General features: G+C 46.3%; 1 protein-coding gene across 1 annotated transcript in view; it reads right to left on the bottom strand.

Annotated features, from left to right (window-relative positions):
* BAG4 (BAG cochaperone 4) overlaps nt 1–22,531 on the bottom strand; it is a 34,628-nt gene extending 12,097 nt beyond the window's left edge. Inside the window, exons 1-2 of the mRNA XM_063931622.1 lie at nt 22,263–22,531; nt 21,154–21,195 (exon numbers count right to left, since the gene is read on the bottom strand). Of these exons, the coding sequence (XP_063787692.1) occupies nt 21,154–21,195; nt 22,263–22,499 (279 nt within the window). The 5' untranslated portion in view covers nt 22,500–22,531. The remainder of the gene's footprint in view (nt 1–21,153; nt 21,196–22,262) is intronic.
* Nucleotides 22,532–22,750: the final 219 nt, after the last annotated feature.

The following is a 22,750-nucleotide window of genomic DNA, read 5'->3' as shown; positions in this document are numbered from 1 at the left end:
GGGATTTTAAGTTCAGAATCGGTCTGACCGAGCCATCCGGCTTCGGGACCACGAACAGGCTTGAATAAAACCCTTCTCCCCGTTGTGACGGGGGTACCGTGACAATGACTTGCTGTTGACACAGCTTTTGTATTGCAGCGCACACTACTTCTCTTTCCGGAAGAGAAGCTGGCAAGGCCAATTTGAAAAATCGGTGGGGGGGCATGTCTTGAAACTCCAGTTTGTATCCTTGGGCCACAATTTTCAGCACCCAAGGATCAAGGATCCAGGCCTGAGTGAGCCCAGACCCGACTGAAGACGTGCCCCCACCGGTGTGGACTCCCGCAGCGGAGCCCCAGCGTCATGCGGTGGACTTGGCAGAAGCCAGGGAGGACTTCTGCTCCTGGGAGCTTGCCACAGCCGGCGATCTTTTTCCCCTTCCCTTACCTCTAGCAGCAAAGAAGGAGGACCCTCGTCCTTTTTTGAATTTATTAGACCGAAAGGACTGCATCTGATACTGAGGCGTTTTCTTTTGCTGTGGAGGGACAAAAGGTAGAAAAGATGACTTGCTGCAGAAATTAATAGAGGCGCTCATGACAAAAGGTAGAAAAGATGACTTACCCGCGGTAGCTGTAGATACCAGGTCCGCGAAGCCTTCACAAACCAAAAACGCCACCTTTGTAGGGCAGAGCCTCCATAGCCTTCTTAGAGTCAGCATCAGCATTCCATTGATGAGTCCACAACGCTCTCCTAGCCGAGATTGCCATGGGATTGGCCCTTGATCCCAAGAGGCCAATATCTCTCGCAGCCTCCTTTAGATAGACTGCAGCGTCCCTGATATGACCCAGCGTCAAAAGCACGCTCTCTCTATCCAGGGTGTCAATTTCAGATGACAAGTTATCTGCCCACTTTTCAATAGCGCTACTCACCCATGCCGCTGCCACGGCAGGTCTGAGCAGCGTACCTGTAGTGACAAATAGATTTTAGTGTATTTTCCTGCTTACGATCGCAGGATCCTTTAGGGCTGCTGTGTCAGGGGACGGAAGTGCCACCTTCTTGGACAACCGTGCTAGAGCTTTGTCCCCCGTGGGCGTCGACTCCCACTTTACCCTATCCTCAGAGGGAAACGGCTATGCCATAGAAATGCTCTTGGGAATCAGCAACCTCTTGTCAGGAGTATCCCAAGCCTTTTCAAAAAGAGTGTTCGGTTCATGAGAGGGAGGAAACGTTACCATAGGTTTCTTTCCCTTATACATACAGACCTTGTCTCAGGAACAGCAGGGTCTTCCGTGATATGTAACACGTCTTTTATCGCCACAATCATGTACTGAATGCTCTTAGCCAGTTTAGGATTTAATTTGGCATCACTATAGTAGACACTGGAGTCCGAATCCGTGTCGGTATCTGTGTCTGCTATCTGGGTAAACAAACGTTTCTGTAACCCTGAGGGGGTCTGAGTTTGTGACAAAACATCTTCCATGGATTGTCTCCATGCTTGGTTCTGAGACTCAGATTTGTCCAATCTCTGATGCAATGAAGCCACACTTGCATTTAAGACACTCCACATATCTACCCGATCAGCAGTCGGCGGTGCCGACAGTCACTCCCACATTCTGTTCTGCCCCCACACCAGCCTCCTCCTGGGAAGAGCATTCAGCCTCACATGTCGACACATGCGTACCGACACCCACTATCACACTGGGCTATAGGGAACAGACCCACAGTAAGGCCCTTCAGAGAGACAGAGAGGGAGTTTGCCAGCTCACACCCAGCGCCTCACCCGGTCTGAAGGAATATACAATGCCCCAGACCTTGCAGCGCCTAAATGGCGCGTTTGTGTCCCGCTTATTTTTATACTGGCGGGGCTCTGTATACAGTGTCTGCGCACTGTATACCTCAGTGCCAGATCTTAAAAGAGGTTTTATTGCTGCCCAGGGCGCCCCCCCTGCGCCCTGCACCCGTGTAGTGCCGTTTGTGAGCGGGAGCAATGGCGCGCAGCGCGACCGCTGCGTGGTACCTCTGAGACTGATGTCTTCTGCTGCCTTCGCTGAAGTCTTCTTTGCTTCGGTTACTCACCCGGCTTCGGTCTTCTGGCTCTGTGAGGGGGATGGCGGCGCGGCTCCGGGAACGAGCAGCTAGGCTATACCAAGTGATCAGACCCTCTGGAGCTAATGGTGTCCAGTAGCCTAAGAAGCAGAGCCTATCAGTCTCAAAGAAGTAGGTCTGCTTCTCTCCCCTCAGTACCACAATACAGGGAGCCTGTTTCCAGCAGTGCTCCCTGAAAATAATAAACCTAACAGAAAGTATTTTCTAGAGAAACTCTGTAGAGCTCCCCTAGTGTGTGTCCAGTCTCTCTGGACACAGAATCTAACTGAGGTCTGGAGGAGGGGCATAGAGGGAGGAGCCAGTTCACACCCATTTAAAGTCTTAAAGTGCCCATGTCTCCTGCAGATTCCATCTATACCCCATGGTCCTTTTGGAGTCCCCAGCATCCTCTACGACGAAGGAGAAAGTATAACAGTAGTCCTCTGTGTGATATACAGACATAGAGCCTTTCCTCCAGTAACCTGTCTGCCCTTACAGCATTAATACCAGGTGATTGCTGCCTACATACAATGGAGACGGACATTATTTGGCCGGGATATACTGCACACTGATGTGACCGCAGCCCATCCTTTCCATGGAATACAGAACCACCCACAAAGAAAGAACTGATGTCACTGGTCCCTAGGGATGGACAGGCTCTAGTCACATCAACGCGGATTCCTCACACAAGGAGGACTGTCTCCCATGTGCGAGTGGTGAAATAAACCCTTTAACAGTAGGTGAATTATAATTATGTTTCATTGAATTGCATGTGTCAAACATGTAACCAATGTCAGTGACCCTGTCAGGCCTGTACAGATGGCTCGTGAGAACAATAGACATCGTCTACAGATAATACTGTGTCTGTATACAGTAAGTCACACGTCTCTCATAAGCTGACATTAGAGGTAGCCATTGTTGTACCAACACAGGGCAGGTCTTTATAACTGGTGTCAGCCCCCATCTGGCCTGGATACATACGTCTCAATATGCCTCACGTCACGTATACTGTACCACTGATATAAGTTTCTAAGACTGCCAGTTCCTTAAATCCAACCTATAGTAGATTGCCAGCTCTGTGCCCCAGTAGGATATAAAGGAGCATGTTGTTCATTCCATGTAATAAGCCGGCCTGTATGGATCTGACCAGCGGTGAGACAATGGGGCAGATGTATTAACCTGGAGAAGGCATAAGGAAGTGATAAACCAGTGATATGTGCAAGGTGATAAAGGCACCAGCCAATCAGCTCCAATATGTAAATTAACAGTTAGGAGCGGATTGGCTGCTGCCTTTATCACCTTGCACATATCATGTATTAACCTGGAGAAGGCATAAGGAAGTGATAAACCAGTGATATGTGCAAGGTGATAAAGGCACCAGCCAATCAGCTCCCATATGTAAATTAACAGTTAGGATCTGATTGGCTGGTGCCTTTATCACCTTGCACATATCACTGGTTTATCACTTCCTTATGCCTTCTCCAGTTTAATACATCTGCCCCTCACTTCCTTATGCCTTCTCCAGTTTAATACATCTGCCCCCTCGGTTCTTAAGGCAAGCTCAGAGATGACAGGAAGGCCTGGAGCCTGGTCTACAAATCCCTGAAGGAAATAAAATGGGGGATATAGTATGTGGAGAGGCTGGCAGAAGGACAGGCAGGACCACCCAGCATTAACAAAGAATATAAAGAGGAGATGCTGTCCTTCTCAAGCCAACACTGATCCAGACATCACCAAAAATACAGGAACCTAGAGACACACACAAAGTTGGAGATGAGAAGTACCAGGATGGGAAACTTACGTGAATGGCCAAAAGCTAACAAGCCCCTGGTGCTTTAGGGATTTCACCAGTTTAAGTAAATTTTATCCCAGATTTTAGTTGCATTTTGACACTATTTAATAAAATACAATAATACAAATACAAAGTGATAACACCCAATGAGTATCTAAGATTACAGCTCTGCGTCACTCTCCCAAGTCACAACACACCTAGAACACATCTGGCTCCACCATAAAGTACACGCTGTGCTCCTTGCTTATTGATTGTGCTGAGGGGAATAAAGTTTTGCCTAAATATCTGTTTCAGGTGAATTATCCTCCACCTCAGTGTCTCTATATTACTGAGACGTACATACGTGTACGTGTGTGTGTGTGTGTGTGTGTGTGTGTGTGTGTGTGTGTGTGTGTGTGTACGTGTGTGTGTGTGTGTTATGCATTTATCTATAAAGACACACATACATATTTACATTTATTTTAAATCAGTCTCAACTGGTGCGGACTCTGTGGATGGACCACACCCTTTGGCTGCCGATCATAAACCATTTAGACTGTAAGCTGGCACAGGAAGAGGCACAGCAGAAACTGTACCCTTATATTACTGGACTTCATTTTGGCATAAAAAACATTTTGGACTCTCATTATATAAATAGATCTATATACACACAGATGAAAAATGAATTGATAAAGTCTACTTGCCTTGCAACTCCAAGGAGTGACAGTCTTGTATCCTTGCCATGGAGGTGTATTACAGGGAGGGGTACTGTTCAGCTCCTCTTATATGGCGTAACTGAGGATGAGTAACTGAGTGACAGTGTGAGCGGGCAGCATTACTGTAATAGGCGTGTCTGACATCATCCATCTAACAAAGACTTGTTTTGAGAGCCTGGGACAGTTACATAGGTTATATGCGGAGATAAACATTGTATGACTGTGTGAAATTGTATGCAATACAACAGCTGATACTGACTTTTCATCATCTGACTCCAATGTATATAGCGCCTTTACACAATGTGCTTTTTTCTTGTCTGTACCTCAGTTTATAGGACGCAGTCTCCTGTGTATATTTCTCAGTTATACCATAGGACGTTTCTATGGTCTGTATCTCTGTATATAGGATGCAGTCTCCAGTGTATACATCTCATTTATACTACAGGACATTTGTCTGGACTTTCAGTGCAGAGGTTTCCAAATTGAGTCCTCAAGGCAGCCTAATGGTCAAGGTTTTAAGGATATACATGCTTTACCACAGGTGACTTAATACCCGAGTCAGACTAATTAAACCATCTGTGCTAAACCACGGATGTCTTTGAAACCTGGACCGTTAGGGTGCCTTGAGGACCAGGTTTGGGAACCTCTGGTATATAGATATCAATATTAAAATGAATAGGACATAGTTCAGTTTGTAAACTCTCCCTGTGCACCTCCTGGGTGACTTGGAACATGTGACCTGCTGTGTGGTCTGGAAACTGACAGTTATTTGCAGTTGCCCACTAAGCAGGGATTTTTAGTAATTTGACTCTTAAGGGGATGAAAAAGTGTAAAATGTTCCGGCCCAGGAAACCTTTGCCCAGATCCAACTGGGCACATCAGTTAGTATCTCATTAATACAATAGGATGTTTCTCTGGCCTGCATCTAAGTGCATAGGGCCTCATTCAGAGATGGACGTAGATGACATTGCAGCTGCGATTTAGTATGTAGCAGCTGTGCGAAAATATGCAAATGCTGCAGCTGCTTGTATTTGTAATAAGACGCCCTCTGGCAGCATCCGAGATCAGCTGCTCGTGTACGAAGACACAGCCACTGGACGCACATCGGTCTATAATCTTTTCTGAGTAACTATTGTCGCGCCGCATGGCAGATGGCACTAAAACGCCGGAGTCATTCTAGCTGCGAAAGGAACGGCAGTGGCAAGCTGTAGCATGCCCCAGAAATGGCCGCGATACGCATGTGTTTCAGTCGCGCTCCCCCATTACCACTAACGCTCCCGGTCACTCACTGTGTACATAACTCCAGTCACAACACCGTTATTGTTCTGCTGCAGTGCCTGACTTAGTCCTTGGTCGTTTGCATTCAGACCTACCTTAATCCCAGGATGATGCGCATTCATGTGCAAAAACTCGGGATTTAGGTGCTAGTGTGAAAGGGGTTATTATACAGTAGGATATTTCTCTGTTCTATATCTCAGTATATAGCACATAGTACTGGTGAATATACATTTAATAGAATTAAATATTTACATTACTTATAAACCTACATACCAGGTAGTCAGAGGAAGGTAGATACAAAGCACACCTTCTCTTCTTCATATTCCGGCAATAAACATACTTACTAGGTGACAAAGAATACATTTTCCATTCTGCCCAATCAGATTTGATCTTTTAGAAGATTAATATCTGTAATGTTCCTATTCACCCAGCAGCTGTCACAACTTATGAGTTCCTCTTTCCTACTTGGGGTGTCGCTCTCTTCTCTGGTGTGTAGGTCAGCACTGAGAGACACACCAGAGTGTGATAGAAGCACCAGAGCAGAGAGCGACACCCCAGACAGGAAAGAGGAACAGCACAAGTTGTGACAGGTATAGGGTGCACGAATAAACACTAATCTGGACAATCACAAGACAGGATGACACTATTTGCACGTGAACCAGCAAGAATCAACCCTCTCTCTTTACAAACCAGAAGGGGATTATGGTTCCTCCTCATCTTCCGGGATCTGGTCTGAAGGTCGACAGTCACTAGATAGACAGGGGTTCTAGGTCAAAATGTGCTAGGTCGACAGGTCAAAAGGTCGACATGAGGTTTAAAAAAAAAAATAATTAAGAACTTTTTCATACTTAACGAGCCACGTGGACTACGATTGGAATGGTAATCTGTGCAGAGCGGATCGAGGCACCTTGCCCGAAGCATGGCGAGTGAAGCGAGGGGACACAGTGCACTAATTGGGCTTCCCGGTCACTGTACGAAGAAAACGACCCCCCAAAAACACGGAAAACTCATGTCGACCTTTTGACCTGTCGACCTAGATACCTGTCGACCTTCAGACCCTGTCGACCTATAGTGGTCGACCTAAACAATGTTGACCTAGACACTGTCGATATGATGATCCACACCCCATCTTCCATTGGCAGCAATATCCACTAGTAAAACCTGTAACCAAAGTAGTGGCGGAGACACCACACATTATGCTCATGAACTATACAATGTTTATTACCACTACACAGCAACACTCCAACAGGAACAGAACCAAGAAATGTTGGACTTTATGTACCAGGATAATTTCTGCTGCAACAACTACCTGCCTAGAGCACCAACATATACAATGAAAAGCTTTGATGGGAAAATAAGAATAATAAAATGGCATACTGTAACTACTGCAGGTGTTGGATCAAAACTGTAGATCCAGCTTTGGGGGTCAATCCAATTAGCTGCGCTCATCATCGCAGTACCAGCCGCACTTTGCGGCATCCCGAACCCGCTCAATAGTGCTCGCACATAGGGTAGCGAGCAATTTTGTGCGAATTCAGGCAGAATCCGGACCGCGAAGGGTGTGAGCTCGGAAGCCGTTGCCGCCGTTTACACGCCACGGCAGCAGCACTTCGCAGCTAATTGACTTGACCCCATTGTTGTTTATAAAGACTTTTTTCCTGATAACAGAGAAAGCCAAGACGTCCTAGGGCTGTTAAGACAAAATTTACTAACACAATGGTAAACACTTACATATAAACATAATAAAAGTTTATTAGTCTTAGTAATGGCGGTCCATAACAAGGAAGTATCGCTGCCAATAAATCACTGACCAGATGTCAATATTTCACAGCTATTCTACTTGAATTTGCAACCATATGTTGTGTCTGAAAGACTCCACTGACGCCCTTAAATCCCTTCAATTGTGTCACTATAGATGTACACTTCTATACCTCGTGACAAGGGCATAACTGCTGTGAGTAACCAAATCTTATCATTTTTGCTACACTGTAATACGTCAATCTCCGCTCACTCCTGTAGCTCAGACTACGAGGACTATGGACAACAAAGGGGGTAATTCAGAGTTAATCGCGACAGCAAATTTGTTAGCAGTTGGGCAAAACCATGTGCACTGCAGAGGGGGCAGATATAACGTGCAGAGAGAGTTAGATTTTGGTGGGTTATTTTGTTTCTGTGCAGGGTAAATACTGGCTGCTTTATTTTTACACTGCAATTTAGATTTCAGTTTGAACAAGAGATGTGCAGCGGGCACTTTTCATGTTTTGTGTTTTGGTTCTGGTTCCATGCTCGTGTTTTGGATCTGGATTGGTTTTTGAACCCCCCCTTCCCCCATAAAAACAGCTGAAATCACAGAATTGTGGGTAATTTTGATCCTACGGTATTATTGACCTCAATAACATTCATTTCCACTCATTTCCAGCCTATTCTGAACACATCACAATATAGTTTTTAGACCAAAAGGTTGCACCGAGGTGGCTGTATGACTAAGCTAAGCGACACAAGTGTGCGGCACAAACACCTGGCCCATCTAGGAGCGGCACTGCAGGGGCAGATTTAAAAGCTAGGCCCCAAGCAGCACATGATGCAAAGAAGAAAAAGAGGTGCACCGAGGTGGCTGTATGACTAAGCTAAGCGACACAAGTGTGCGGCACAAACACCTGGCCCATCTAGGAGCGGCACTGCAGTGGCAGATTTAAAAGCTAGGCCCCAAGCAGCACATGATGCAAAAAAGAAAAAGAGGTGCAATGAGGTAGCTGGATGACTAAGCTAAGCAACACAAGTGTGCGGCACAAACACCTGGCTCATCTAAGAGCGGCACTGCAACGGCAGACAGGATGGCACTTAAAAAAAAAAACGAGTCCCCAAACAGCACATCATGCAAAGAACAAAAAGAGGTGCAATGAGGTACTGCAAATCCATGTTCCTACTATCTTTATGTGACACCTGCACAGTATCACTTCTCTCGTTCTGTATGATCAGTGTAATTATACTGCAGATACACGTTCCTACTATCTGTATGTGACACCTACACAGTATCACTTCTCTCATTCTGTATGATCAGTGTAATTATACTGCAGATACATGTTTCTACTATCTATATGTGACACCTGCACAGTATCACTTCTATTATTCTGTATGATCAATGCAATTAAACTGCAAATATATACGTTCCTATATGTATGCAACACTGCACAGTATCACTTCTCTTATTCTGTATGATCAGTGTAATTATACTGCAGATACATGTTCCTACTATCTATATGTGACACCTGCACAGTATAACTTCTCTCATTCTGTATGATTAGTGCAGTCTTATACAGCAGCACTGGACATATGGCAGCAGAGGACACAATCACTGTGACTGGACTAATGCAGCACAAGACACTAACACTGAAATGATGCAGGACACTGAGGACGGAGACACGTCCTCTCTCTACACTCTCCAATGCCGGAGTGAAAATGGCGGTGACGTGCGGCTCCTTATATGTAATCCAAACCCCACGAGAATCCGACAGCGGGATGATATCGTTTTGCCTCGTTCTGGACTCCGAGTCAGGCGGGAAATCCCGAGCCGGACTCGGATCCGGGCTTGGGTAGTGAAGTTCGGTAGGGTTTGGTTCTCAGGAAACCGAAACCCGCTCATCTCTAGTTTGAACACACCCCACCCAAATCTAACTCTCTCTGCACGTTATATCTGCCCCCCCTGCAGTGCACATGGTTTTGCCCAACTGCTAATAAATTTGCTGCTGCATCAACTCTGAATTAGATGCAAATATGGAATTTGGAGTAACTCGTTGGGCGCTGAAAGTTTTTTGGTGCTGCCTTGGACACACTGAGGGGTTTCCCTTACCCCCAAATGAAACAGATATGAGAATGTATGATAGAGTGACCTGGGCGCCCCCTTTCAGTGGCTGGGTGCAGAAGTAATTACTGATGATTCACTTTTTTAACCCGTATAATCAGTAAATATCTCAAAATGAATGTCATCCAATTATATAAAAAAAGGACAATAAATTTAATACAATGAGATAAAACAAACATGCATAAAATATTTCTAAGGACAAATGTCCCAAACTCAGAATGAAATCGTACCCATAGGGTAGCAAAGGAGCCGCAGGTGGTATATACGGCAGGGTGGTCCAGACTTCACCCTGCTCTGGCTCCTAAGCTTACCAGTGGAAGTCTATCCGCAAACGTCCTGGATCCGGAAGTGTGGATGCCCAATAGCCAAACGTGTAGATGTCCAATAGCCAACGCGTTTCGATGTGTATAACCTCTTCCTCAGGGCTTGATGTCACATATACACCTCGAAACGCGTTGGATATTGGACAGCTACACATTTATATACCACCTGCGGCTCCTTTGCTACCCTATGGGTACGATTTCATTCTGAGTTTGAGACATTTGTCCTTAGAAATATTTTATGCATGTTTGTTTTATCTCATTGTATTAAATTTATTGTCATTTTTTTTATATAATTGGATGACATTAATTTTGAGATATTTACTGATTATACGGGTTAAAAAAGTGAATCATCAGTAATTACTTCTGCACCCAGCCACTGAAAGGGGGCGCCCAGGTCACTCTATCATACATTCTCAACTCAGAATTAGGCCCACTATCCGCTCAGAAGGGTACCAAGCTCCTGAGTGCAGCAAGAGAGTTACTACTCAGACAATAACACAGTAAACGCGTAGCTCCACGACATAGATCACACACGTTTCATTCTCCAGCCATCTCAGTTTGGACAATTCAGGCAATAAGACATGAGCGATAAACAACAAAGCACACAGTACAGGCGCCAATAACAGAACATGAGGAGTGGTACTGGTGGGTTTGGTACAGAATGTTGACACCGGAACGCTGACAGAATGTGGACAGTTGGCATATCGACAATGCAGTTTTCTATAGACAGAGCCACCCCAAACATACCCTATGCCAAACCCTAAAATCATCTGTCCACATTCCTAATGTTAACAATATAACAATGTCGACATTCTGAATGCATAGCGTTTTGTGCACGGCCCAAGTTAACTCCAGGACATGTAGTGTCACTGTACATTGCTAAAATAAAATAAAGGAAGAAAGAGAAGCAGAGCTCACAGCCGTGCACTTTATATACACCATATAGGACAAGTGCAGTGCTACAGGCAGAGTGCTAGAGGTGTGTAAAGGAGGAGCTAATAGATTCTACACAGTCCAAGATGGGGAAGTGGCACCGAGCAGCTGTCAGCCCCTACAAATGTATACAAAGCTTACGTGCCAGCAATTTTAATAGTAAAAATAAGAATTTACTTACCGATAATTCTATTTCTCGTAGTCCGTAGTGGATGCTGGGGACTCCGTCAGGACCATGGGGACTAGCGGCTCCGCAGGAGACAGGGCACAAAAGTAAAAGCTTTAGGATCAGGTGGTGTGCACTGGCTCCTCCCCCTATGACCCTCCTCCAAGCCTCAGTTAGGATACTGTGCCCGGACGAGCGTACACAATAAGGAAGGATTTTGAATCCCGGGTAAGACTCATACCAGCCACACCAATCACACTGTACAACCTGTGATCTGAACCCGGTTAACAGCATGATAACAGCGGAGCCTCTGAAAAGATGGCTCACAACAATAATAACCCGATTTTTGTAACAATAACTATGTACAAGTATTGCAGACAATCCGCACTTGGGATGGGCGCCCAGCATCCACTACGGACTACGAGAAATAGAATTATCGGTAAGTAAATTCTTATTTTCTCTGACGTCCTAAGTGGATGCTGGGGACTCCGTCAGGACCATGGGGATTATACCAAAGCTCCCAAACGGGCGGGAGAGTGCGGATGACTCTGCAGCACCGAGTGAGAGAACTCCAGGTCCTCCTCAGCCAGGGTGTGCCCCTGACCAAGTAGCAGCTCGGCAAAGTTGTAAAGCCGAGACCCCTCGGGCAGCCGCCCAAGATGAGCCCACCTTCCTTGTGGAATGGGCATTTACATATTTTGGCTGTGGCAGGCCTGCCACAGAATGTGCAAGCTGAATTGTACTACACATCCAACTAGCAAACGTCTGCTTAGAAGCAAGAGCACCCAGTTTGTTGGGTGCATACAGGATAACAGCAAGTCAGTTTTCCTGACTCCAGCCGTCCTGGAAACCTATATTTTCAGGTCCCTGACAACATCTAGCAACTTGGAGTCCTCCAAGTCCCTAGTAGCCGCAGGTACCACAATAAGCTGGTTCAGGTGAAACGCTGACACCACCTTAGGGAGAAACTGGGGACGAGTCCGCAGCTCTGCCCTGTCCGAATGGACAATCAGATATGGGCTTTTGTGAGACAAAGCCGCCAATTCTGACACTCGCCTGGCCGAGGCCAGGGCCAACATCATGGTCACTTTCCATGTGAGATATTTCAAATCCACAGATTTGAGCGGTTTAAACCAATGTGATTTGAGGAATCCCAGAACTACGTTGAGATCCCACAGTGCCACTGGAGGCACAAAAGGGGGTTGTATATGCAGTACTCCCTTGACAAACTTCTGGACTTCAGGAACTGAAGCCAATTCTTTCTGGAAGAAAATCGACAGGGCCGAAATTTGAACCTTAATGGACCCCAATTTGAGGCCCATAGACACTCCTCTTTGCAGGAAATGCAGGAATCGACCGAGTTGAAATTTCTTCGTGGGGCCTTCCTGGCCTCACACCACGCAACATATTTTCGCCACATGTGGTGATAATGTTGTGCAGTCACCTCCTTCCTGGCTTTGACCAGGGTAGGAATGACCTCTTCCGGAATGCCTTTTCCCTTAGGATCCGGCGTTCAACCGCCATGCCGTCAAACGCAGCCGCGGTAAGTCTTGGAACAGACATGGTACTTGCTGAAGCAAGTCCCTTCTTAGCGGCAGAGGCCATGAGTCCTCTGTGAGCATCTCTTGAAGTTCCGGGTACCAAGTCCTTCTTGGCCAATCCGGAGCCACGAGTATAGTTCTTACTCCTCTACGTCTTATAATTCTCAGTACCTTAGGTATGAGAAGCAGAAGAGGGAACACATACACCGACTGGTACACCCACGGTGTTACCAGAACGTCCACAGCTATTGCCTGAGGGTCTCTTGACCTGGCGCAATACCTGTCCCGTTTTTTGTTCAGGCGGGACGCCATCATGTCCACCTTTGGTCTTTCCCAACGGTTCACAATCATGTGGAAGACTTCCCGATGAAGTCCCCACTCTCCCGGGTGGAGGTCGTGCTGAGGAAGTCTGCTTCCCAGTTGTCCACTCCCGGAATGAACACTGCTGACAGTGCTATCACATGATTTTCCGCCCAGCGAAGAATCCTTGCAGTTTCTGCCATTGCCCTCCTGCTTCTTGTGCCGCCCTGTCTGTTTACGTGGGCGACTGCCGTGATGTTGTCCCACTGGATCAATACCGGCTGACCTTGAAGCAGAGGTCTTGCTAAGCTTAGAGCATTGTAAATTGCTCTTAGCTCCAGTATATTTATGTGGAGAGAAGTCTCCAGACTTGATCACACTCCCTGGAAATTTTTTCCTTGTGTGACTGCTCCCCAGCCTTTCAGGCTGGCATCCGTGGTCACCAAGACCCAGTCCTGAATGCCGAATCTGTGGCCCTTTAGTAGATGAGCACTCTGCAGCCACCACAGAAGAGACACCCTTGTCCTTGGAGACAGGGTTATCCGCTGATGCATCTGAAGATGTGATCCGGACCATTTTTCCAGCAGATCCCACTGAAAAGTTCTTGCGTGAAATCTGCCGAATGGAATCGCTTCGTAAGAAGCCACCATTTTTTCCCAGGACCCTTGTGCAATGATGCACTGACACTTTTCCTGGTTTTAGGAGGTTCCTGACTAGCTCGGATAACTCCCTGGCTTTCTCCTCCGGTAGAAACACCTTTTTCTGGACTGTGTCCAGAATCATCCCTAGGAACAGCAGACGTGTCGTCGGAGACAGCTGCGATTTTGGAATATTTAGAATCCACCCGTGCTGTCGTAGAACTACTTGAGATAGTGCTACTCCGACCTCCAACTGTTCTCTGGACCTTGCCCTTATCAGGCGATCGTCCATTTTCTTTGAAGAAGAATCATTTCGGCCATTACCTTGGTAAAGACCCGGGGTGCCGTGGACAATCCAAACGGCAGCATCTGAAACTGATAGTGACAGTTCTGTACCACGAACCTGAGGTACCCTTGGTGAGAAGGGCAAATTGGGACATGGAGGTAAGCATCCCTGATGTCCAGGGACACCATATAGTCCCCTTCTTCCTGGTTCGCTATCACTGCTCTGAGTGACTCCATCTTGATTTGAACCTTTGTATGTAAGTGTTCAAATATTTCAGATTTAGAATAGGTCTCACCGAGCCGTCTGGCTTCAGTACCACAATATAGTGTGGAATAATACCCCTTTCCTTGTTGTAGGAGGGGTACTTTGATTATCACCTGCTGGGAATACAGCTTGTGAAATGTTTCCAATACTGCCTCCCTGTCGGAGGGAGACGTTGGTAAAGCAAACTTCAGGAACCTGCGAGGGGGAGACGTCTCGAATTTCCAATCTGTACCCCTGGGATACTACTTGTAGGATCCAAGGGTCCACTTGCGAGTGAGCCCACTGCGTGCTGAAACTCTTGAGACGACCCCCCACCGCACCTGTTTGTACGGCCCCAGCGTCATGCTGAGGACTTGGCAGAAGCGGTGGAAGGCTTCTGTTCCTGGGAATGGGCTGCCTGCTGCAGTCTTCTTCCCTTACCTCTATCCCTGGGCAGATATGACTGGCCTTTTGCCCGCTTGCCCTTATGGGGACGAAAGGACTGAGGCTGAAAAGACGATGTCTTTTTCTGCTGAGATGTGACTTGGGGTAAAAAAGGTGGATTTTCCAGCTGTTGCTGTGGCCACCAGGTCCGATGGACCGACCCCAAATAACTCCTCCCCTTTATACGGCAATACTTCCATGTGCCGTTTGGAATCTGCATCACCTGACCACTGTCGTGTCCATAAACATCTTCTGGCAGATATGGACATCGCACTTACTCTTGATGCCAGAGTGCAAATATCCCTCTGTGCATCTCGCATATATAGAAATGCATCCTTTAAATGCTCTATAGTCAATAAAATACTGTCCCTGTCAAGGGTATCAATATTTTCAGTCAGGGAATCCGACCAAGCCACCCCAGCGCTGCCCATCCAGGCTGAGGCAATCGCTGGTCGCAGTATAACACCAGTATGTGTGTATATACTTTTTAGGATATTTTCCAGCCTCCTATCAGTTGGCTCCTTGAGGGCGGCCGTATCTGGAGACGGTAACGCCACTTGTTTTGATAAGCGTGTGAGCGCCTTATCCACCCTAAGGGGTGTTTCCCAACGCGCCATAACTTCTGGCGGGAAAAGGTATACCGCCAATAATTTTCTATCGGGGGAAACCCACGCATCATCACACACTTCATTTAATTTATCTGATTCAGGAAAAACCACAGGTAGTTTTTTCACACTCCACATAATACCCTTTTTTGTGGTACTTGTAGTATCAGAAATATGTAACACCTCCTTCATTGCCCTTAACAAGTAACGTGTGGCCCTAAAGGAAAATACGTTTGTTTCTTCACCGTCGACACTGGAGTCAGTGTCCGTGTCTGTGTCGACCGACTGAGGTAAAAGGACGTTTTAACGCCCCTGACGGTGTTTGAGACGCCTGGACAGGTACTAATTGGTTTGCCGGCCGTCTCATGTCGTCAACCGACCTTGCAGCGTGTTGACATTATCACGTAATTCCTTAAATAAGCCATCCATTCCGGTGTCGACTCCCTAGAGAGTGACATCACCATTACAGGCAATTGCTCCGCCTCCTCACCAACATCGTCCTCATACATGTCGACACACACGTACCGACACACAGCACACACACAGGGAATGCTCTGATAGAGGACAGGACCCCACTAGCCCTTTGGAGAGACAGAGGGAGAGTTTGCCAGCACACACCAAAACGCTATAATTATACAGGGACAACCTTTATATAAGTGTTTTTCCCTTATAGCATCTTAATATATATAATCATATCGCCAAATAAGTGCCCCCCCTCTCTGTTTTAACCCTGTTTCTGTAGTGCAGTGCAGGGGAGAGCCTGGGAGCCTTCCCACCAGCATTTCTGTGAGGGAAAATGGCGCTGTGTGCTGAGGAGAATAGGCCCCGCCCCCTTTTCGGCGGGCTTCTTCTCCCGTTTTTCTGAGTCCTGGCAGGGGTTAAATACATCCATATAGCCCCAGGGGCTATATGTGATGTATCTTTTAGCCAGTATAGGTATTTCATTGCTGCCCAGGGCGCCCCCCCCCAGCGCCCTGCACCCTCAGTGACCGCTGGTGTGAAGTGTGCTGACAACAATGGCGCACAGCTGCAGTGCTGTGCGCTACCTCATGAAGACTGAAAAGTCTTCTGCCGCCGGTTTCTGGACCTCTTCACTCTTCGGCATCTGCAAGGGGGTCGGCGGCGCGGCTCTGGGACCGGACTCCATGGCTGGGCCTGTGTTCGATCCCTCTGGAGCTAATGGTGTCCAGTAGCCTAAGAAGCCAATCCATCCTGCACGCAGGTGAGTTCACTTCTTCTCCCCTAAGTCCCTCGTAGCAGTGAGCCTGTTGCCAGCAGGACTCACTGAAAATAAAAAACCTAACAAAACTTTTACTCTAAGCAGCTCTTTAGGAGAGCCACCTAGATTGCACCCTTCTCGGCCGGGCACAAAAATCTAACTGAGGCTTGGAGGAGGGTCATAGGGGGAGGAGCCAGTGCACACCACCTGATCCTAAAGCTTTTACTTTTGTGCCCTGTCTCCTGCGGAGCCGCTAGTCCCCATGGTCCTGACGGAGTCCCCAGCATCCACTTAGGACGTCAGAGAAATAAGCATTATTGTGTGTGGAGGGCTGCGTAAATTGCCACAACTCAGCATCATATCTAGCACTGACAATCACAGGATTACTGGAACCATTATATATGAGCCAAAGACACAAAGAAAGACGATATGCCTGGGTAGATGAAGGACACAAAAGCAAGGGTTTCCACTGAAGTCAGGGTCATGCATTTAAGTATAAAGCATCCAAGCAAGGCCAAAAACAAGTTGGAATGCCCCGATTGCCTATGGCTAGCACAGTGCGATGCTGCATGGATGATGCACTAAGACCACCTGGAACCCCCTCTCATTGGGAAGCTGTCACACACTCACATTTTTAACTGGAGCATGTGTAAATATACTATATTGTGTAATTTGCCTTTTGGTCCCCTTTTCCTGATCCTAAGCAACACACTACGGTTCTTTCAGCAGGCATGACTAGAGACTATTACACCAATAACTCTGAATGGCTCACTCCATTTGGTATGTGTTTCACCAAAATGTGTGTTTCAGTGTTTTTTCCTGTGGCGATTAGATATTTGTTAAGATGTGAAGCAGCTGACCATGTACTGTAATAATGATGATCATTTGACTGCAAATTGCAACCTGTAAGCACAAGCCAGAAGTTTCATCAACATTTGCCAGCTGAAAAATACATAGAGTTGGATATACGCAAGGTGTATAATCCACTCATTGCTTCCTTATAGTGCAGGATCAGTGGTGCCAAGAGCAGCGGATACAGGTGTTACGTTCAGATGAATTATCATTCATCCTCTGCTCGCCAACTGAAAGACATATGACATCAGCCTTTACTTTACAGCCCCACTTCCAATACTGAATGGTTCTATTGTGTCCGTGTTGTGGGTGCATTCTCCTGGCATGCTTTAGGTGCAGATGTAACATTAGAACACAAGGACAATACCAATCTCTATTTGTACTAACTGATCATCTTCACCCCACGTTCTAGCGTTTCTTTTCCAGATTCGACAGGTGTTATCTAGGATTACTATAAACCGCCGACAGAGCACGTGTGATCCACCACTGGTTTGATGAACAAACATGACACAGATGTTATCCATACTTCACAACTTTCTCAGTCATGAGCTGTGAACACAATCGAGCAGATGCTGGTTTCACCAACCATCAAGCAGGCATTTGAGGTAAAAGACTAATACTAAAGCGCTGAATGCGTCAGATAAATGTGACAAGACTTGCAGAGGGAAAAAACTGGCTACTTAGGGGGTAATTCCAAGTAGATTGCAGCAGGAAATATTTTAGCAGTTGAGCAAAACCATGTGCACTGCAGGGGGGGGCAGACATAACATGTGCAGAGAGAGTTAGATTTGGGTGGGTTATGTTGTTTCTGTGCAGGGTAAATACTGACTGCTTTATTTTTACACTGCAATTTAGATTGCAGATTGAACTCACCACACCCAAATCTAACTCTCTCTGGACATGTTATATCCGCCCCCCCCCCTGCAGTGCACATGGTTTTGCCCAACTGCTAAAAAATTTCCTGCTGCGATCAACTTGGAATTAGCCCCATAGTTTCCTTTTTAAATGTCCTTAAATGGAATATCCAGCATGTGTGTCTACTGCGGTATATTAACATCCGAGCATCATAAGCCACAAGAACAATCCTGATTAATGTTCTCAATCCATCCATTGCTACTAGCAACCCTTCAATGTCAAAACTCTGCTTCTTCTATAACAAAAAACATTTATTCCACTTTTCAAATTCTCATACAAAACAGTTCCACAAATATTAATATTTTCTCTGCAAGTCTTGTTACATTTATGTGACACATTCATTGCTACACTATTAGTCTTTAGCTCAAATTATAAATATTTGGGAAGATTGGTTACTTTTCCAGACTGTTAAAACGGTTTAGCTGGGTACACACTAGACGAGATGCAAACGACGCGATGAACATCCCAGATTTCCCTTGAACGCCTGAAAAAAACAAGATATAGTGCGTACACACTGTGCAATCTTTCAAAGGACGGAACGTTATATTATGCATCTATATATATATATATATATATATATATATATATATAAATAATTTGACCAGTAGTGTGTACACACTAGACAGGTTTAACAGAATCATTAAAGATATCTACAGATCTGAAGATGCGACTGACGCACGGGAGTGCGCAATAGTGCATACACATAGGCTGATTTATCGTTCCGATTCGTCTCAAAACTACAAATTGTCCACAATATCATCTAGTGTGCATCCAGATTTAGCTGCAGAGTATTTTGAAGCCCTATCTGCTGAATTTATTTTTATCAACCAGGCATTAGCTGTGTGACTACTGTTGGGGCGTAATGGTACTGAACTGGAAGACTCCTTATAATGGCGCATACAGGCTGCCAATAGTTGCCCATGGATCCAGTAAAAGACGTCAATATATTTTGGTTATATTGTCCCACAAGGGTTCAGCAGCCAAACAAGGGGAGTTAAATGACTACAGGATACATAAGTATAGACTAATTACATTGGCATTTCCATTTTGTACACCACCAAATGATAAGCATATTCACCATGTGGCCCCCATTCCCTTGCCAGGGGCACAGCAAGTTATGGATCCGGGGGAAAGTGTACAACGATGTAGAAGTGCCCATTATAACAGTGCCATAGACCTAATGTTATGAATAACACCTATAGTACTTTACAGCAGGTGCTGCATTGTTTCTTAAAGCAGAGGTACCCAAATGTGGTCCTCAAGGAACCCCAACAGTCCAGGTGTTAGGGATATCCCTACTTGTGCACAGATGGAATAATTGTGGCCACTATACACGTCTACATATATTAATATTCTGGAGAGTGACACCATTACATATTCACGGTATAGGGCAATTAAAGTAGATAATAGCGTGTAAATGTACATAGGTATAATAATTACATTACATTGTACATATGCTATGGAAATATTGGACATATATATGTGCATAGTAGATAATTGATATACATATATTGTATGGATTGTATAGATTATTAGAATATGACAGGTTGTTGTATGTAGTATAAGCCTGCCCTGGTGGGGAGGTAGAGGAAGAAGGCTCTAGAAACCCACGTGCAGATGTTAAGGGCCCAGGGCCTGAGACAGGAGAAGGGATGAAAAAGGTGCATGAGTCGGCTGATGGAGAGGATATAAGCAGCAGCTGCGGGGAAAAGAGGCAGTTGATTTACCGGCAGAGGCACGGGAGGTATGACAGCAGGACTGGCAGTGATAAAGCAGCGACCGAGAGACACAGAGATACCACGCCAGATGCGGTCAGCGCTTCCAGACGCCCAGGGTGCTTAGGCGGTGTTAAGAGGCGGAACTCGGAGCGACCTAGTGAATGATGATCTAGGAGACAGGCGGGCTCCCACTCCGAGGCGGAGCTTAGGCAGATGACACAAGAGGAGGAATTCAACCTACTGGCCTTATAGATACCTGTCAGTAAAGTGAGTGCTGTGGGACAGACAATTAAATGAACACTAGAGAGCACAGAGCACCCCATAGACATCGATAGTAGAGCTATATCCATATACAGTATATTGGCAAAGTGAGTACTGGAAGACAGGCAGTAGAAGGATAAAAGCAGGCAGTAAAAGCACCCTGAACCAGCTGATAATTAATATAAAAAAAAGGGTAATTGAGCATATGAAGGTGTCAGTGTTACCTTAAAGAAAGCAGCCTTCAGAGGAGACAGACTACTGGCTTACTATCTTGACATCGTATCAGCCGTCGCATCGTATAGTATCCATACCCAGAGACTGTGCTAGAGGCTGAGCCACTTTACTCCCCTATTCATGTAAGTCGGGGGAGAGCTATTCCATGTCACTAAGAGGAGGATAGTAAGCTGTATACCTACATAAAAGTATCATTTATTGTTAAAACAAGAGTGAAGTCCTACATAAAGTTGAGAGAAGCAGCAGAGCAGTGACTGATAAGACAGGAGCTAAGCTGGTGTGTAAATGACTGTCTCTGGGCTATGTGATATAAGGATACAGTGTTGCTCAGGAAAGTTACAGTATTAAAACTTTGAGGAAAACACTAGACAGCTGAAAATTGAAACTGCGTTTCTAGATAAAGTACACAACCATACAGTTCAACAAAGGAGGTTTAGGATTTCCATAGCAAGTAGCTTTTGAATACTCTAGTGAAGAGACTACCAGTTAAGTACAATTCCAGTGCACTTCAATATGGGCCCCAACGGCATATGCATATGTAACTGCAGTTTACCTAAACTTTATTACCCGGGTAATTAGATACTTTGGATGTTGAGGTATTTTTTATGACAAGCAGGGTTTTATTCATACTCGTTTTTTGTATTGCATGCAAGGATATCTGTATAGTTATCTTCTTAATATATTTAGTGATCAATTTAGCTGTTTTATCCATCGGAATTGAAATGTAATGAAATGTCTGAATATTGCTACATTAGCCAATTTTATTAAACATTCTGGTACTTACCTGTAAGATGTTTCGTACATGTTCCAGCTCAATCTGAATATCCTAGAAGAAGAGTAAAGGTATAATTATATGCTTGATTTAAACAATTGTAATATATTTACACATTCATACCCATCACACAATAACGCTAGGCTTTCCCAAGCAAGCCTGTATACAAATATATCTATCTATGGGTGGAGGCACTTTAGTTACCCTCAAAGTAGGGAAGGGTTACATAATCAAATTGACTGAGGTACTAAATAAGTCACCTGTGCCTAAGCAGGGATAGCCTTAAAACCTGGAGTGTTGGGGAGTCTTGGGGACCGCGCCTGGGACCCATAGGGCTGTAACACACACTCCAGTTTTTCCCGGATTGCAAAAAGTAGGACAAACTTTATCCGGCTTTTTGCCCCGGCAGAGTCTCGCACACAGGACGGCTTTGAGCCGTGTGTGATGCTGTGCGCATGCGCAGCATCAGACACGGCTTGAGAAAAAACCGTTGTGTGTGAAAGCTTCCCTTCACACACACGGTTCACTGACTGCAAAGACGGCCCGGCAGCCGGACCTTCCAGTGGTGAGACCTGGCTGCAACCCGGTAGCCGGGCCGGGACCGTGCCGTGCGTATGGACACATTGCGCTGCATGTGTCTTTACATCACGGCAGCGGTTTAAAGCCAGCCGGCCGGCGCTTGCCGCCTCGTGTGTTTCGGCTCTTAGGGCTGTAACACACTGGCCGATTTCTCTTTTTGCCATCCGGGAGAAACCGGCAGAGTCTCTCACACAGGATGGCTTTGAGCCGTGTGTGAGGCTGTGCAATGCTGCATTAGACACAGCTTGAGAAAAAAACGTTGAAATCTCCCCTTCACACACACGGTTTACTGGCTGCAAAGACGGCCCGGCAGCCGGACCTTACAGTGGATAGTTCCGGCTGCAACCCGGCAGCCGGGCCGCGGCCGTGCAGTGTGAAAGGACCCTACACCTCACACCGTTCATTACAATGGATGGCTTTTTCCCGGCCGGCAAATGCCGGCATGTGTGTTTTAACCCTTACAATAAACTGTCACCGATGACCGCTGAGGGGATCACACCTCCTGCCACTGACAGCAGCACGGAGGCTGAGCACGGCAGTACCTGGGCACTGGCGGCTCTTCCCATCTCCCCACCTCCGGCCCAGCTTCTTCCAGGCTCCTGAGGGTAATACCCGTGGCCCCAGCCGGCCGTCTCCTCGCCCTCCTGCCGGGACGCCGCCTCCCCGCCAGTGTAGTAGCCGCTGCCATCCCCGGGTCTGTGCGCAGCCGACATAGGACTTGCGGTAGGCAGCAGCCGCGCAAAGTCACACACGCCAAGTGCGCAGGCGCGAAGCAGCATGGCAACCGGAAGCTAGCCAATCGCAGTAGCCAGGCATGACGGCTAGCCAATAAGGTGCGAGCGTGTGCGTAATTCTACACCCACTAAAGTTTCAGGCAACCAATGGAAAAAGCCGTCGTTAGTTTTGCACAAGTGATGACCTCATATGCCCTTACATTGACTCCGGCCAATCAGGAGTTACGTAACCTGCGCATGCTCATACTGACACATCGCTCCGTGTCGCCCGAGTCATGAGCAATTTACCAATGAGG

This window comes from Pseudophryne corroboree, chromosome 6, assembly GCF_028390025.1.
Source record: "Pseudophryne corroboree isolate aPseCor3 chromosome 6, aPseCor3.hap2, whole genome shotgun sequence".
Classification (NCBI taxonomy): Eukaryota; Metazoa; Chordata; class Amphibia; order Anura; family Myobatrachidae; genus Pseudophryne; species Pseudophryne corroboree.
Note: the sequence above shows the minus strand (reverse complement) of the source record. Positions and strands in the feature narration are given on the sequence as shown.